The sequence below is a fragment of the Mercenaria mercenaria genome, chromosome 16, assembly GCF_021730395.1.
Source record: "Mercenaria mercenaria strain notata chromosome 16, MADL_Memer_1, whole genome shotgun sequence".
Classification (NCBI taxonomy): Eukaryota; Metazoa; Mollusca; class Bivalvia; order Venerida; family Veneridae; genus Mercenaria; species Mercenaria mercenaria.
In genome coordinates this window covers 13,944,526-13,964,152 of record NC_069376.1, presented here as the reverse complement: position 1 = coordinate 13,964,152, position 19,627 = coordinate 13,944,526, and the positions used below count along the sequence as shown (strand labels likewise).

Here is a 19,627-nt window from a genome sequence, read left to right as displayed (position 1 = left end):
TTCAACATCATCACCCACACTATATGACACAAGCTGCACAACTCTGGCACCAATATTTAATGAATTATGCCCCTTTTTGCTTAGGATATACTTATATAGTGTTTTGATACATTTTATCTTTACCTCTCTTATTACTGTAAGTTGATATTTTTGACATAGACTCAAGCTATTGTGCAATATCTTCATCCACAATTGGAGTCATTAAACACTCCAATGACAGCTCTACTTTCCTCAGATGTGCCCAGTTTCACTATCCAGCATCGAAATAGTCGAGCACGCTGTCTCCTGTGACAGCTCTTGTTTTCAAACCTTCCAAGTTGTACCATTCCCCCACCTCACTTCCCCATCCAGTCATGCCCACCATTGATCATGCATCCTCTGCCCCCCCCCCCCCCCCCCCCCCCCCCCCCCCCAACTTCACCCTTTTACCTTTTTTTTTTTTTTAATTTTTAATTTTCAATCAATATTTATAATCAACATGTGAAATTTTGTTTCCTCTCCCATTCCCCTGCACCCCCACCCCCTAAAAAAATAAATATATACATATATCTATATATAAAAGTTCAATTTGTAAGGAATAAACAGCAGCAGACTTCTGTGTTTTACAATTATTTTAATTCTTCACTGCAAGCGCTTTCAATACATATATCTTCAGGCAGTTTACATTTTGAAATAATGTACAATGACGTCACGTCATAACAAAAATTACGGGAAACGTCGTAAACAGACGTTGCGGCAAACTTCAAGAAAAATAAATTATACACTCAAGAATACCCTGTGTATGTATGCACACAAAACTTGAAACAGATATATTATACCATTTAAAAGGGAGTTAATAACTGTGCTTAAAACATATTTATGCTCGATATATCAGTTTAACAAATAATATCAAGATGATTAATTAAAAAGTAATAATAGCTTATAGATATATATATATTTCCATTCCTTTTTTTTTTTTTTTTTTTAAATGTTCAAACCTTCAACATGTTAAGTTGTGACTGCACAAACCTTGCCCTCAGCCGTTTCAAGATATCTTACCTGTGTTCTCTTAAGGACATCTGATCTTTTAAGTTCAAATGTACATGTAAAACAGCAACACCTGGTGCCAAACCACTCAGAGACAATATTTCATTCCCGTTAAACTTCAAGCTCACATTTCAATTAACTGCATTTAATTTTAAAAGCTAAGCTTATTACAGTAAGCATATCCCATTCAAAATAAATTCTTAAGTCAGGATCAAAGTATCATACATTTATTATGTACTCTTTAATTAAACATTTGTTTTCTGTTAAATTGATTTTGACTAATGAAATTATTTGCTTCTTATTAACATCCTTAACTTTTTGCCGGATATATCTTTTTGCCATTCCTCACCACAAACCCTTTCGGCGGGGGATACCAATTCATCGAATTTGCTTGTTTTTTCAAAAAATTTTTTGTCTGAAATGAATTGAAAATAAACTAGAAAATACTTTTTTCAGGAGTTGCTATGCCTCCACATATTTATGTTGAGGTCATTTTGTTGCTGTCTGTCTGTCCGTCCAAACGTTCCGAAATCTTGTGTGTCTGACTCCCCCCAAAGTAATAGCCTCATTCCCTTCAAACCCTTACAGATGAACAAGCTAGATGTTTAAATGTGTAGATGACAATTAAGAGAGGATTTTATCTGTGACTATTTCTATTGCAGTTATGGCCCTTTGATATTTTTTTTGCTACATATATATAGAAAACAGAGAAAAATATTCTGCATCCAACTCTTCTTACACTATTAACCTTATTTGCTTTAAACTTTCAAAGATGAACAAGTTTGATGTGTAGATGGCCGTAAAGGAAGGCTTTTTTTTCTGCGAAAAGTTTTACTGCAGTTATGACCCTTAGATAGTTTTTATACGCCCGTTTGAAAAACGGGACGTATTATGGGAACGCCTCTGGCGGGCGGGCGGGCGGCGTCCACAGACTTTGTCCGGAGCATATCTTCTACATGCATTGAGGGATTTTGATGAAACTTGGCACAGTTGTTCACCATCATGAGACGGAGTGTCGTGCGCAAGAACCAGGTCCCTAGGTCTAAGGTCAAGGTCACACTTAGAGGTTAAAGGTCAAATTCAAGAATGACTTTGTCCGGAGCATATCTTCTACATGCATGGAGGGATTTTGATGAAGCTTGGCACAGTTGTTCACCATCATGAGATGGAGTGTCCTGCGCAAGAACCAGGTCCCTAGGTCTAAGGTCAAGGTCACACTTAGAGGTCAAAGGATACAAGAATGAAAACTTTGTCCGGAGCATTTCTTCTTCATGCATAGAGGGATTTTGATATAACTTGTCACAATTGTTCACCACCATGAGGCGGAGTGTCGTGCGCAAGAATTAGGTCCCTAGGTCTAAGGTCAAGGCCACACTTAGAGGTCAAAGGATACAAGAATGAAAACCTTGTCCGGAGCATTCTTTCTTCATGCATAAAGGGATTTTGATAAAACTTGACACAAATGTTCACCACCATGAGGCGGAGTGTCATGCGCAAGAACCAGGTCCCTAGGTCTAAGGTCAAGGTCACACTTAGAGGTCAAAGGATACAAGAACGAAAACCTTGTCGGGAGCATTTCTTCTTCATGCATAGAGGGATTTTGATATAACTTAGCACAAATGTTCACCACCACGAGACGAAGTGTCATGCGCAAGAACCAGGTCCCTAGGTCTAAGGTCAAGGTCACACTTAGAGGCCAAAGGTCAGATACAAGAATGACTTTGTCCGAAGCATTTCTTCTTCATGCATGGAGGGATTTTGATGTAACTTGGCACAATTATATACCATCATAAGAGGAAGTGTCATGCACAGTTCCTTTCTTTAGAATTACTTCCCTTTGTTGTTACTATAAATAGCTTATATTGTAACTTCTTCATTACTAGTCGTAGGGAAAAATCGAGACCACTTTTCTGTAGTACAACATGCATGCTACATCCAATTTTGATGTGGATTTTGACCAGTCTCTACCTGGTAAAGATTTTTGCGTGGACTTACAATTTTTTTTTTTTAAGATTAACTTCCCTTAGTTGTTACTATAAATAACTCTTATATTGTAACTTTTTATAATTGACCATAGGGAAAAAACAAGACCACTTTTCTGTGGTACAACATAGATGTTACTTTCAAATTTTAGTTGTATTTTAAGATCTCTCTACCTGGTAAAGATTTTTTTTGTGGACTTAGGAAAACAAAAGACTTACATTGATTACTAAACAACCACAAAATTAAAATTCATTTGCAATACAGCACCTAGAGTAAAGAAATTTCCTGTGATGGGAGTATATTGATCTGGCACTCTTGTTTTCTATAAAGAGGATGGCAGAATTTTGAGGAGGCATACGTTTTTTGCTATATAGAGGATAGTACAGTATGTGGGGGCATCTGTTTTTAGCTCACCTGTCACAAAGTGACAAGGTGAGCTTTTGTGATCGCGCGGTGTCCGTCGTCCGTCCGTCCGTTCGTGCGTCCGTGCGTGCGTGCGTCCGTAAACTTTTGCTTGTGACCACTCTAGAGGTCACATTTTTCATGGGATCTTTATGAAAGTTGGTCAGAATGTTCATCTTGATGATATCTAGGTCAAGTTCGAACTGGGTCACATGCCGTCAAAACTAGGTCAGTAGGTCTAAAATAGAAAAACCTTGTGACCCCTCTAGAGGCCCTATATTTCAAAAGATCTTCATGAAAATTGGTCAGAATGTTCACCTTGATGATATCTAGATCAAGTTCGAAACTGGGTCACGTGCCATCAAAAACTAGGTCAGTAGGTCTAAAAATGGAAAAACCTTGTGACCTCTCTAGAGGCCATATATTTCACAAGATCTTCATGAAAATGGTCAGAACGTTCACCTTGATGATATCTAGGTCAAGTTCGAAATGGGTCACGTGCTGTCAAAATCTAGGTCAGTAGGTCAAATAATAGAAAAACCTTGTGACCTCTCTAAAGGCCATATTTTTCATGGGATCTGTATGAAAGTTGGTCTGAATGTTCATCTTGATGATATCTAGGTCAAATTCGAAACTGGGTCACGTGCGGTCAAAAACTAGGTCAGTAGGTCTAAAAATAGAAAAACCTTGTGACCTCTCTAGAGGCCATATTTTTCAATGGATCTTCATGAAAATTGGTCAGAATGTTCACCTTGATGATATCTAGGGCGAGTTCGAAAGTGGGTCACGTGCCCTCAAAAACTAGGTCAGTAGGTCAAATAATAGAGAAACCTTGTGACCTCTCTAGAGGCCATATTTTTCATGGGATCTGTATGAAAGTTGGTCTGAATGTTCATCTTGATGATATCTAGGTCAAGTTCAAAGTGGGTCCCGTGCCATCAAAAACTAGGTCAGTAGGTCAAATAATAGAAAAACCTTGTGACCTCTCTAAAGGGCCCTATTTTTCATGGGATCTGTATGAAAGTTGGTCTGAATGTTCATCTTGATGATATCTAGGTCAAGTTCGAAACAGGGTCATGTGCGGTCAAAAGCTAGGTCAGTAGGTCTAAAAATAGAAAAACCTTGTGACCTCTCTAGAGGCCATACTTGTGAATGGATCTCCATAAAAATTGGTCAGAATGTTCACCTTGATGATATCTAGGTCAAGTTTGAAACTGGGTCACGTGCCATAAAAAACTAGGTCAGTAGGGCAAATAATAAAAAAACCTTGTGACCTCTCTAGAGGCCATACTTTTCATGGGATCTGTATGAAAGTTGGTCTGAATGTTCATCTTGATGATATCTAGGTCAAGTTAGAAACTGGGTCAACTGCGGTCAAAAACTAGGTCAGTAGGTCTAAAATTATTAAAAATTTTTGACCTCTCTGGAGGCCATATTTTTCAATGGATCTTCATGAAAATTGATCTGATTGTTCACCTTGATGATATCTAGGTTAGTTTCGAAACTGGGTCACGTGTGGTCAAAAACTAGGCCAGTAGGTATAAAAATAGAAAAACCTTGTGACCTCTGTAGAGGCCATATTTTTCATGAGATCTTCATGAAAATTAGTGAGAATGTTCTCCTTGATGATATCTAGGTAAATTTCAAAACAGGGTCACGTACCTTCGAAAACTAGGTCAATAGGTCAAATAATAGAAAAACCTTGTGACTTCTCTAGAGACCATATTTTTCAATGGATCTTCATGAAAATTGGTCAGAATTTTTATCTTGATAATATCTAGGTCAAGTTCAAAACTGGGTCACATGAGCTCAAAAACTAGGTCACTATGTCAAATAATAGAAAAAACGACGTCATACTCAAAACTGGGTCATGTGGGAAGAGGTGAGCGATTCAGGACCATCATGGTCCTCTTGTTTCTATATAGAGGATAGTACAGTATGTGGGGGCATCTGTTTTTTCTATATGGAGGATGGCATAGTATGTGGGGGCATCTGTATTTTCTATATAGAGGATAGTACAGTATGTGGGGGCATCTGTTTTTTCTATATAGAGGATAGTACAGTATGTGGGGGCATCTGTTTTTTCTATATAGAGGATAGGACAGTATGTCGGGGCATCTGTTTTTTCTATATAGAGGATAGTACAGTATGTCTGGGCATCTGTTTTTAGCTCACCTGTCACAAAGTGACAAGGTGAGCTTTTGTGATCGCGTGGCGTCCGTCGTCCGTGTGTCCGTAAACTTTTGCTTGTGACCACTCTAGAGGTCACATTTTTCATGGGATCTTTATGAAAGTTGGTCAGAATGTTCATCTTGATGATATCTAGGTCAAGTTCGAAACTGAGTCAGGTGCGGTCAAAAACTAGGTCAGTAGATCTAAAAATAGAAAAACCTTGTGACCTCTCTAGAGGCCATATTTTTCATGAGATCTTCATGAAAATTGGTCAGAATGTTCACCTTGATGATATCTAGGTCAAGTTCGAAACTGGGTCACGGGTCAAAAACTAGGTCAGTAGGTCTAAAAATAGAAAAACCTTGTGACCTCTCTAGAGGCCATATTTTTCATGAGATCTTCATGAATATTGGTCAGAATGTTCACCTTGATGATACCTAGGTCAAGTTCGAAACTGGGTCACGTGGGGTCAAAATCTAGGTCAGTAGGTCTAAAAATAGAAAAACCTTGTGACCTCTCTAGAGACCATATTTTCATGAGATCTTCATGAATATTGGTCCGAATGTTCACCTTGATGATACCTAGGTCAAGTTCGAAACTGGCTCACGTGGGGTCAAAAACTAGGTCAGTAGGTCTAAAAATAGAAAAACCTTGTGACCTCTCTAGAGGCCATATTACTCAATGGATCTTCATGAAAAATGGTCAGAATGTTCACCTTGATGATATCTAGGTCAAGTTTGAAACTGGGTCACGTACGGTCAAAAACTAGGTCAGTAGGTCTGAAAATAGAAAAACTTTGTGACCTCTCTAGAGGCCATATTTTCATGGGATCTTTATGAAATTGGTCAGAATGTTCATCTTGATGATATCTAGGTCAAGTTCGAAACTGGGTCACGTGCGGTCATAACTAGGTCAGTAGATCTAAAAATAGAAAAAACCTTTGTGACCTCTTTAGAGGCCATATTTTTCAAGAGATCTTCATGAAAATTGGTCAGAATGTTGACCTTGATGATATCTAGGTCAAGTTCGAAACTGGGTTACGTGCGGTCAAAACTAGGTCAGTAGGTCTAAAAATAGAAAATCTTGTGATGTCTCTAGAGGCCATATTTCTCAATGGATCTTCATGAAAATTGGTGAGAATGTTCAGCTTGAAGATATCTAGGTCAAGTTCGTAACTGGGTCATGTGCGGTCAAAAACTAGGTCAGTAGGTCGAAAATAGAAAAACCTTGTGACCTCTCTAGAGGCCATATTTTTCACGAGATCTTCATGAAAATTGGTGAGAATGTTCACCTTGATGATATCTAGGTCAAGTTTAAAGGTGGGTCACATGCCTTCAAAAACTAGGTCATTAGGTCAAATAATAGAAAAAACCTTGTGACCTCTCTAGAGGTCATATTTTTCAATGGATCTTCATGAAAATTGGTCAGAATTTTTTATCTTGATGATATCTAGGTCACATGTGCTCAAAAACTAGGTCACTATGTCAAATAATAGAAATAACTAGGTCATACTCAGTTCAACACTGGGTCATGTGGGGATAGGTGAGCGATTCAGGACCATCATGGTCCTCTTGTTTCTATATAGAGGATAGTACAGTATGTGGGGGCATCTGTTTTTAGCTCACCTGTCACAAAGTGACAAGGTGAGCTTTTGTGATCGCGCGGTGTCCGTCGTCCGTCGTCCGTCCGTGCGTGCGTCCGTGCGTCCGTCCGTAAACTTTTGCTTGTGACCACTCTAGAGGTCACATTTTTCATGGGATCTTTATGAAAATTGGTCAGAATGTTCATCTTGATGATATCTAGGTCAAGTTCGAAACTGGGTCACGTGCCTTCAAAAACTAGGTCAGTAGGTCTAAAAATAGAAAAACCTTGTGACCTCTCTAGAGGCCATATATTTCACAAGATCTTCATGAAAATTGGTCAGAATGTTCACCTTGATGATATCTAGGTCAAGTTCGAAACTGGGTCACGTGCCATCAAAAACTAGGTCAGTAGGTCTAAAAATAGAAAAACCTTGTGACCTCTCTAGAGGCCATATATTACACAAGATCTTCATGAAAATGGTCAGAACGTTCCCTTGATGATATCTAGGTCAAGTTCGAAAACTGGGTCACGTGCCATCAAAAACTAGGTCAGTAGGTCAAATAATAGAAAAACCTTGTGACCTCTCTAAAGGCCATATTTTTCATGGGATCTGTATGAAAGTCGGTCTGAATGTTCATCTTGATGATATCTAGGTCAAGTTCGAAACTGGGTCACGTGCGGTCAAAAACTAGGTCAGTAGGTCTAAAAATGGGAAAAACCCTGTGACCTCTCTAGAGGCCATATATTTCATGAGATCTCATGAAAATTGGTGAGAATGTTCACCTTGATGATATCTAGGTCAAGTTCGAAAGTGGGTCACGTGCCGACAAAAACTAGGTCAGTAGGTCAAATAATAAAAAAAACCCCTTGTGACCTCTCTAGAGGCCATATTTTTCATGGGATCTGTATGAAATTTGGTCTGAATGGTCATCTTGATGATATCTAGGTCAAGTTCGAAACAGAATCATGTGCGGTCAAAAACTAGGTCAGTAGGTCTAAAAATAGAAAAACCTTGTGACCTCTCTAGAGGCCATACTTATGAATGGATCTCCATAAAAGTTGGTCAGAATGTTCACCTTGATGATATCTAGGTCAATTTTGAAAACTGGGTCATGTGCCGTCAAAACTAGGTCAGTAGGTCAAATAATAAAAAAACATTGTGACCTCTCTAGAGGCCATACTTTTCATGGGATCTGTATGAAAGTTGGTCTGAATGTTCATCTTGATGATATCTAGGTTAAATTTGAAACTGGGTCAACTGCGGTCAAAAACTAGGTCAGTAGGTCTAAAATTATTAAAATCTTTTGACCTCTCTAGAGGCCATATTTTTCAATGGCTCTTCATGAAAATTGATCTAAATGTTCACCTTGATGATATCTAGGTCAGTTTCGAAACTGGGTCACGTGCGGTCAAAAACTAGGCCAGTAGGTATAAAAATAGAAAAACCTTGTGACCTCTCTAGAGGCCATATTTTTCATGAGATCTTCATGAAAATTAGTGAGAATGTTCACCTTGATGATATCTAGGTAAAGTTCAAAAAGAGGGTCACGTACCTTCGAAAATTAGGTCAATAGGTCAAATAATAGAAAAACCTTGTGACCTCTCTAGAGACCATATTTTTGAATGGATCTTCATGAAAATTAGTCAGAATTTTTATCTTGATAATATCTAGGTCAAGTTCAAAACTGGGTCACATGAGCTCAAAAACTAGGTCACTATGTCAAATAATAGAAAAAACGACGTCATGCTCAAAACTGGGTCATGTGGGAAGAGGTGAGCGATTCAGGACCATCATGGTCCTCTTGTTTCTATATAGAGGATAGTACAGTATGTGGGGGCATCTGTTTTTTCTATATGGAGGATGGCATAGTATGTGGGGGCATCTGTGTCCTATGGACCCATTTTCTAGTGTTTTTTTGTTGTTGTTTTTTTTCCCAGACAAAAAATTCCAAACAAACCCAGATATCTTATCAAAAAGGTTTCAAGAAGTTCTTATTGCCAGCATTAGAAAAATGTAAAATATTAGTGGTAAAAAGAATGTAAAGAACCCTTTGACGGAAACAGTGAATCAGTGAGTAGTGAAAACGTTTCTTGAATAAAATTGAAAATCTTGTTAATTTCTGCAACAAATGTTATTTATATGTAATGTATATAATTATATGTTATTTAAATGTATATACTGAACTATTTGGTACCGCTTTTATACGATGCAGTTATTAACATTTACAATTGTACATGAACTGTACTTAAGTATAGTTTTACATCAGGCATGAATGTGATCACACCTGAAAGGATAATATATTACTGATGTCTCTGGCAACCAAAGGTGTTTTATGATTGGTGTACGTTTTAAGCTCGACTATTCGAAGGATAATTAAAGCTATTGAATTCACATGCGTCACTGATCATCTTACAGGCAATGCACAGGTTTCTTTTCTTTACTTTGCATTTTTACAAAATATGAGCCGCGCCATGAGAAAACCAACATAGTGGGTTTGCGACAAGCATGGATCCAGACCAGCCTGCTCATCCGCGCAGTCTGATCAGGATCCATGCTGTTCACTAACAGTTTCTCTAATTGCAGTTGGCTTTGAAAGCGAACAGCATGGATCCTGACCAGACTGCGTGGCTCATATGTCCATTTTTCGACTTTAATTTTGGTTAAGTTTTTGAATGTAAGCTGGTAGCTCGGTACCGACTAATAGCAGTAGATTGAAACTTTACCAACTTGTCAATTGTGATGATCTTCAATACTTGCATAGTACAAGTTCTGTAAGTAAACTCTGTTTTGCATTTTTACAAAATTGTGCACATTTTCGGCTTCCATTTTCATTAAATTGACAAGGCTTTGAACAGTCGAGCGTTGCTGTTTTCAGACAGCTCTTGTTGTATATAAAATGCTAAACTTGTAATAATATTTCATGTAGTTAGTTTACATGATGATTTTACAGAAGTATAGTTATGTTTATGCCATTAAAACAGTGTAAATTGCTTTTTTTGTGATTATGCTTTTATATAATTGATTTTTACAATACAACAAAGAGAACTAAAATTTCCTTTCTTGTTTTCATGCCCCTCCAAATTGAGGTGAGTAGACCAATATGTTTAAGATCAGTAAGCAGAGAATTTCTGGGCCTCTGACTTCCCCGTTTTGTTTTTGATAGTTCACCCCGTTGTATAGAAGTCTGTTCGGGGTAACGCTTGGACCTATGGGACCTTTGTAAGCTGATAGGGAGGTTGATCATGACCGGCAAATGACCCATATTGATTTTAATGTCAGTAGGTCAAAGGTCAAGGTGACCTGGAAAGGTTGAACGTTTTCCAGATGATAACTCGAGAACACTTGGGCCTAGGATCATGAGTTGATATGGTGGTTGGGAAAGACGAGCAAATGACCCTAATTGATTTTAAGGTCAGTGGGTCAAAGGTCAAGGTCAAAGTGACCCGGAGAACAGCTTAGCGGTTTCCGGAGGATAGTTCAAGAACGCTTGGGTCATTAATGTTGATGGGGGGAGATAGGTAATGACTCCAATTGATTTTGAGGTCAGTAGGTTAAGGTCGCAGTGACCCGGAACATTTTACCTATATTAAATTTCCATTAAGTAAGCATAAATGGAAAACATACAGATATAAGCTGGTTGAACTCAAATGGAGACAGCAGATCGAGTTTCAGGCTGGACTTTACTCTTCGCTTCGACACATGAACTGTAGTTATCAACCTGGTAAACTTCATCCTGTTTTGCGTGTTCGGTGTACTTCAACTCTTGAAGTCTCAAGGATGTCACCTAGATTGAAGATTTTGACAGGAACATACCTTCTACAAATCAACAGAGCCCGTTTTAATCAAAATGCAGTTAATCCAGTGTGTCAGTTATGCCATTGTGCTACGAAACCTTAGAACACTTTATATTGCAATGCCCAGAGTTGAAAGACACTCGCGCATCGATTATCATATCTGTAGAGAATAAGCTAAAAGAAAATGGTCTACAGTGTTTTATTTCCTCAACAAATGACTTTGTGAACCTGATAATTGACTACTCTAAAGTTCTACCTTCATATATGGTAGGGACAGACATTGTGAATGATTTAGAGTTTGATGCAATTAAGACGGCTTTTATATAAATTACATAAAGAAAGGGACAGAATATATAGGGGATTCATTCCTAGATGATCTCCAACCGAGTGCACGTGGGTCTAACTTACAGAATTTTAGACAAATTGTAGACAGTGTGTAAAGACTGACCTGTATTTATAAATGTAAATATTTTTCGTGGAGATTCTGGTGTGGGGCGTTGCATCTGTACAGTGTAGCATTTATTCGGTAGTGGATTAAACCATACCTAGTGATCTAGGGTTCGCCATTGTTGGCGGTGAAGAAATTGAAGAAGAAGAAGGAGAATGGCAGAAAAAACGACGACTTTTATAAGATAAATTAACATAATTACAAATGTATATGATTACGGCACTCAGCCTTCCGGGCAATTGTCATCGGCGAGGCGCACAGCGCCGACAAAGTTCCCACTCTTCCGTGGAAGTAATTCAAGGACTTTTCCAGGACATTTTCACAAAATTCAAGGACTAATAGAGCGCCTCGTGGTTCAAAGGTAGAGCGCCCAAACCTGATCCAGACATTGTAGGTTCAAGTCCCGTCAGAAGTGAAATTCTTTCACTGCCTTTAAGATCTTTAATAGGTGCTAGAACTTTAAGAAAATAAGCTAGAGCTATCCCTAAAGGGGATGAATACTTCTGCCTCGCTCACTGTCACTTGGTTAAAGTAGTACTGTTTATTAGACATAATGGAAAATGTCTAGATCCGAGTTATCTCCCCTTTGCTAGATTATCTTGCAATATGAACATCGTTAGGTCATATACTACCAGTCTGTAAAGTTTCAACAAAACCCTTCAAATAGTTTAGAGTTAGGTTCACAAGAATCATGGACACACATCATAGGCGTAGGAGCGAGTTCACTTTGGGGCGGGGGGGGGGGGCAAAATATTTCGACCAGCGGGGCGGGGATGTCGGGGAGGCACGGTTTCTCGGTGCATTCATGACAAAGCCTTGTACAGGGGCCAAATGGGCTATAGCCCCCTCAAGCCCAAATGTTTTAGCAATCACTGAGTTATTCTGATGATACACATACGACTGGGCGCTGAATTGTCTGCAGTTTATAACTTAATCGGTCAAAATATGTACCGTTCTAATTAAGTGTGCCATTTTTTTACATTCTTTTATGGAAGCCCTTGACATACAATCAAACAGCACTGTATTAACAGTATTTGTCTAACTGTGATATAAATAAAAGAAAATATAAATACAAAACGTTTACATGCGTAAACAGGCTAAATAGCAGACGCTCAAATTGCACTCAATATTATATTAAGTTTACAATCTGATTAAAGTACATCTCCTATTACGCTACGCATAGGATCTGACAACGAGCTATTGATAGCCTCGTTCTGGCGACCCATCCGCTAGCCAACCAAAAGCTAACTTACAACATTCTGCAAGCTTTAAAAAGTGTTGGTTTTTGATATTTACATTTTTTATGTCCAAAGATGTCAAGGTAGCCGGTTAGCTTAGTCGGTAGGGCACTTGTTCTATAAGCGAGAGGTCCCGGGTTCGAGCTCTGGATTGACTGTTTTTCTTACTCTTTGACATTCGAACAAGTTGTCTGATTGGTTCAAATAAAAATAGATTTGCGAAAATAAAAAATAGCAATATTGGAAATCCAAAATATACAGAAGACGACTGTGAATGGGTCGTTCTCAGATCTTCGTTTAGAAGATCAAGTACTTTAGTCAGATTGATTATTTTTATAAAATGTAATCAAACAATCCTTGGCGCGTACAGGTCTCATTGCTCACACTACGGAAAGAAACAAATCAGAATGTAAGGAAAGGCCAAATGCAAACCAGAAATCAGGTTGAAAAGAATTATATGATGCTAAGTAAGTATTACATTAGACTGCAAGTTATGCCTCTTTTCCAAAATATTGGTGTGATGGGGGGCAAACTATAGTTCGGCCCCCTAAGCTATCTTTGGGTCTAGCTGGCCCCGCCGGCTCCTACGCCTATGGACATAAATGGACAGACTCCAATATACCCCCTTTGAACTTCATCGGTGGGGGTATAATACATGTAAATTTATTTAAACTATAAAACAGGACTCATATTACCAATTTATTAATTCAACTAACTTATTCCCAGAACAATTTAGTAATAAACGGCAACTAAAATAAACTTGTTTACAAGGAAATGTTTAACCATAACCAACAGTTATTTGCTCAAAATAAGTTTTGCTCAAAATAAGTTTAAAGATGCGACTGTAAAATATCAATGAATTCATCTGGTAATAAAAATGTTGTGCCTTCAATGTCAATTTTCACCAAGTGTTTAAGACTTTTAAAAGTTGTCAGTAGGTTGCTTCTTAGATTGACTTCTTGTGCTGAGAAGCATCTCTTCACCTTGTGATTCAATTTTAAGGGTGTTCTGCAATTTGTCAGATATATTCCAGTCAGATTATAAGCACGGACAATGCAGTCATCTGGCAATACCGACTTATTGTCAATTTTCAGACTTTTGTGGTCGTATTTTACACCAGCTTTGCCATTTTCTCCTCTTTGTAGGAAAGAAATCATTTTTCAGTGTCCCACGTTTTTCTTTCATTTTAATCGCTAGACGCTATATACGAAGAAAGACAACTCCGTATAGACTAAGTAGGTGTAACACCACAAAATTCTCAACTGATGTGAATAGTTGTTGTTCCTTACAATCTTAAAGACGCGAATTTTTCAAGAACAGGGATAGCAATGCCGGTGTTTCTCTGTTTAAATATGTTTGCCTTCTATGTACACTGGCAATACTGTGAGCGAACAAAATTCCCGACTTTTTCCAGGTCTTTTGCTCTTTCTTTAAAATTCAAGTACTTTCAAGGCCTTAAAAATGAAATGAAAAATTCAAGAACTTTTCCAGTTTTCCAGGAAGCGTGGGAACTCTGCGCCGAGTCATGGTATGTATGGGAGAGGGTATCCCACTACGTTAAGGTGTCACCCTGGATTTTCTTTAAATAAATATATAAAATAGCGGTCTCTGGTGCATTTTGGGGTCTAAATTTCAAGGTACAGTAGGAGTTATCCCCTAGTATTCTAGGGATCAGGTTGGTAATAAAATAACGGCCTCTAGTGCATTTTTGGGTCTAAATTCGAGATACAGGAGGGGTCTGCCACTGATTTTTTTACAAATAAAGGCATTAATTGATAGCCTCTTGTGACTTTTTGGGTTTTACTTTTGAGAAAATATTATTCCTTTGCCAAAACAATTTGGTGCGACTTTGATGAGTTTAAGTCCCTTTTCCGACGACTGGGGGCGCACAGCACCCCCCCCCACCCCCCCCGCCCCGCCCCTGTTCCCTTCCCTGGACCTGGGCATATTCTCTAGAAAATTATATACTCGCAAATTAAATTTTCCAGGTTTGCTTATAAATCTCTAACACGCTAGTGACTTCAATAAATGGAAAAGATAATGTAGGTCGCTAGGCTTCTAGATTTACGCTGCTAGTCTGCTAACTTCACGCAGTTTGGCCGCAGACTTCAAAACTGTTAGTCTGCTAAATTTACGTACATTCTGTTTAGTTCATAGAACGTAAAAGGTGTAAAAATATTTTCTCATTTAAGTGTACTAATTTACACATGCATATATTTTATTTACTATTGTTACTTTTCTGAACAGTTTGTCATTGGCATTAATTTTACCTGCACGTAAATTCCTTTATTTTTTTCAGCCGAATACAGACTTTCGATAAGCAGCCCTGTGATACTGTAGACAATATACTGCTGTTGATTGGACAAAAACCAGCCCCGTCTAGAGATAGAGTGCCGGAACCAGACCTGTGATACTGTAGACAATATACTGCTGTTGCTTGGACAAAATCCAGCCCCGTCTAGAGATAGAGTGCCGGAACCAGACCTGTGATACTGTAGACAATATACTGCTGTTGCTTGGACAAAATCCAGCCCCGTCTAGAGATAGAGTGCCGGTGTAATGAAGTATTTCGACCCCCATAGAATAATGACCCCCCGGTCATTATTCTATAGAAAAAGTGACCCCCCGGTCATAGTATTATGACCTCCAGATCATAGTACTATGACTCCCCCACGTGAAGTAAACTGAACCTCAAGAAGAATATTGACTCCCATAAAAAAACGACCCCCGGTCATTTGGTCAAATTTAGTGATAACTCGTGTATCTAAGGCCTAATTGCTGCATTTTATGCCCCCACTCGGGGGAGGGGGGCATATAGATTTGCCCTTGTCCATCCGTCCGTCCGTCCTTCCGTTTGACCATTAGCCCCAGATACCATCATTTGACACAGAAATCAGAGCATTCCGCAACGGGAAAAGGGATTCTATTTCTAGACGCTGTATCTTGGTGTATACATTTTTTTTCTTCAGGAAAATAACAATTCACAATACGTTCACAAAACACACCAGTGTCAATAATCCCTGCAAACTTCGGTATGAAGTAATTCTTCAGAAGAAAACTGCACAAGAAACTGCTAGCATAGAACTTAGTATTAATAGAAATTGCAATACTTAGCAGTGGCAGTAAAGTACGTAGCGGCAACAATAGAAAGTAGTAGTAGTAGTAGTAGTAGTAGTAGTAGTAGTAGTAGTAGTAGCAGCAATAGTACTAGTGACAGTGGTAGTGGCAGTTGCAGTAGCAGCAGCAGCAGTAGCAGCAGCAGCAGCAGCAACAGAGGAATAAATGACAGCAACAACAGCAGCAGGAGAAGAAGAGGTAGATGTACAAGACGTATTAGTGGAAGCAGGTATAGTAGTATCAGTAGTAGCAGTTGTAGTAGTAGTAGTAGAAGTAGTAGTAGTAGTAGTAGTAGTAGAAGACGAAGAAGTACATGTAGTAATAGCAATAGAAGTAGCGGCACCAGTAGTAGCAGTGCAATCAAAATGTTAACTATTGGCAATGGAGGGTATTAGAGTTGTAGATCTAGTAAAATTGTTCGTTAGGTTTGGTGGGAATCATTTTTTAATAGATATTATCGTCGAAAGTCTTTTTAGGAGCCGGTGTTTTACACGGAAAGAGTAATTTTTTTAAATAGAATAATGTCCGGGAATCGATATTGTATGAGAGTCCGAATGTAGTAATTTCGGCAGTGAGTATTTTACATGGAAGGAGTCATTTTTTCTATAGAATAATAACCAGGGTCGTTATTTTATGAGATTCGAAGGGAGTCATCTTTAGGGAGTCAGTATTTTACTTGGAGGGGTCAGTTTTTCTACAGAATAATGACCGGGGGGTCGTTATTCTATAGAGTTTTCAAAGGGGGTCAGTTTTTTATAAGGGGAGTCAATATTTTACAGGAAAGGAGTCACATTTTCTATAGAATAATGACCGGGGGGTCGTTATTCTATGGGGGTCGAAATATTTCATTACACCGGAACCAGACCTGTGATACTGTAGACAAAATCCAGCCCCGTCTAGAGATAGAGTGCCGCAACCATACCACTTTCCTACAACATATTCAGGGTATATATAAACGAGATGGGAGCCAATAATTTTTTTAATTCTTATTTTGCTATTTACTGCAATATATTTGCAAATGTCTGATATTTAGTACATTTTTACCATTGTTATATTCATAAGCGTGTGCAGTTCTAACAGAAAAAGCTACTGTGTTTTTAAATAATAAAACAAATTTGAAGTGTTTTAAAATGTTTTAAAATCTGTTGTACGCAGTCATTTGAAAAAAAGGTATAAAACTTAAACACTCATTTTAATACTATAGACATTTTAAAAGATGACAGCTATAAAGAGGAAATTAATACATATTATCTTCAAAACAAAACGGTCGCCGGGTGGCACGATCCCGTGGTGCGTTCATTCGGGCGCATTCGCGCAAGTTCGTTAAATAGCCATCACCGCAGATATTCGGTCTTTAAGGGGTGTAAAACTTCATTCGCAAGGCTTAAATTTACGTAGGTTATATAGACGTACATCTGACTGTCTATAAACTGCAATGCCTGGTAGAGAGAAAGCCCAGTGCTCAGGGTCGGAGCAACGATGAGAAATTAGACAGTCTTCGACGCCGGAACAACAATGAGAAAGCCAGTCTTCAACGCCGGAACAACGATGAGAAAGCCAGTCTTCAACGCCGGAACAACGATGAGAAAGCCAGTCTTCAACGCCGGAACAACGATGAGAAAGCCAGTCTTCAACGCCGGAACAACAATGAGAAAGCCAGTCTTCAACGCCGGAACAACGATGAGAAAGCCAGTCTTCGACGCCGGAACAACGATGAGAAAGCCAGTCTTCGACGCCGGAACAACAATGAGAAAGCCAGTCTTCGACGCCGGAGCAACAATGAGAAAGCCAGTCTTCGACGCCGGAACAACAATGAGAAAGCCAGTCTTCGACGCCGGAACAACAATGAGAAAGCCAGTCTTCAACGCCGGAACAACGATGAGAAAGCCAGTCTTCAACGCCGGAGCAACGATGAGAAAGCCAGTCTTCGACGCCGACGCCGGAACAACAATGAGAAAGCCAGTCTTCGACGCCGGAACAACAATGAGAAAGCCAGTCTTCAACGCCGGAGCAACAATGAGAAAGCCAGTCTTCGACGCCGGAGCAACAATGAGAAAGCCAGTCTTCAACGCCGGAACAACGATGAGAAAGCCAGTCTTCAACGCCGGAGCAACAATGAGAAAGCCAGTCTTCAACGCCGGAACAACAATGAGAAAGCCAGTCTTCAACGCCGGAACAACAATGAGAAAGCCAGTCTTCGACGCCGGAGCAACAATGAGAAAGCCAGTCTTCAACGCCGGAACAACGATGAGAAAGCCAGTCTTCAACGCCGGAACAACAATGAGAAAGCCAGTCTTCAACGCCGGAACAACAATGAGAAAGCCAGTCTTCGACGCCGGAACAACGATGAGAAAGCCAGTCTTCAACGCCGGAGCAACGATGAGAAAAACACTAGGCTCAGCAAGACAGGCACAGGCAGGTTCCGATATAAATTGTGAAGATAATATTGGGTCAGCGGTTATTTTGCCTGATGGGTGTGGTGACGATGCAATTGAAAATGCCAAGTCCAAATACTATTTCTATATCGACTTATAGACGTACATGTAGCGAGTCTGTATTTAATGTAGATGAACAAGAAACTTCCGCCGGACCTGAAGCAAGCAAGTCCAACCAAACCTTCAAGCAATGATTAAAACGTTTAGGCAATCAGGATGACGTAGTATCTCCCTATTTTCAGTTTCTAGTTGCACGTGCTCCCACTATTCCAGAAATGACACGTGTGCATCATGACGATGTAGCGGCACACGTGCAGGCAACAGTCTAACAAAAAATAACTAGAGATGGAACTGAATATGTCAAACTCGCATCTTTGTTAAACACGGGTATGAAACTTTGCCTGCGGCACAAAATGTGCCGCACTGAAATGAAGGCATCGCGCCTCCGACGGCGCAGGCATTGCGCAGGATGTTTACAAAAATAACGAGCAAGGTGAGTAAAATTGAATGTTTTTGGTAATTGTCTTTTTACAGTAAAAACTTTTTAGAAATCGTGGAATGCAGCGGGATGTAGTTGTGTCTTGCCGACAAATCCATGCCTTCATTTCAGTGCTCTCGGGTGAGCTAATAACATGTCATTGTAACAAGGTTACGATCAAAAGAGCATTAAACCATCATGTCTTCTGTTGACAAGCAATCAACATAAACATACAGTTCATATATAATATACATACATTATAATATTACATAAGGCGAACATACCATACATCTACAATAGTCTATCAAATATATATATACATGGTAATTGCTATTAATCAGAAAGAACACCATTTTTCTATAGAAATAGACATACATGTAATGTAATATGTGTAAGCAGATGTTCATAACATAGTTCATTGTCTTTTCTTTCTGTCTTTTTTTTTCTTGTAAACCCAACATTTGTTGATGAAAATATTTCTGTTGCAACATCTATTCATTTAATATATAGAAGTAAGTAAAACTTTATAAAACTTTAAGTAAAGATGAAAAATAGCTGTTTTTCTTTATTCTATATAAAATATGAAAAAAATAGTCATTCCATTCATTAAGTAGGCCTAACTCCAATAATTTTACAATACAACTAGTCTCTACATAGAAAAGTTTCCATCTATTGTTTAAACAAAGACTACTTCACAATCATTTAAAACAACAATAGTGACAGACTGTCACAAAATACGCCCGTCGTCGAACTATACCTAATTCAAGGGCCATAATCCAAGATTGCCGGGGGTGATTTGGCTGGTTATTGAACTTGGCCGAGATATTATGTCCACAAACACTGTCGCCAAGTTCTGTGAAGATCGGATGAAAACTGTTTGACTTAAAGGGCGAACAAGGCTAAATTTCCAGTTTTCAAGTAATTCAAGGGCCATAACCCAAGAGTGCTA

At 38.9% G+C, this 19,627-nt stretch overlaps 1 protein-coding gene across 1 annotated transcript; it reads left to right on the top strand.

Annotated features, from left to right (window-relative positions):
• The first annotated feature begins 13,072 nt into the window (after window positions 1-13,072).
• On the top strand, window positions 13,073-18,203 carry LOC123540076 (GATA zinc finger domain-containing protein 14-like). Its single transcript, XM_045324868.2, has 2 exons — window positions 13,073-13,115; window positions 17,164-18,203. Exons 1-2 carry the CDS (start codon window positions 13,073-13,075, stop codon window positions 18,201-18,203), a joined length of 1,083 nt encoding a protein of 360 aa, XP_045180803.2.
• The last annotated feature ends 1,424 nt before the right edge of the window (window positions 18,204-19,627 follow it).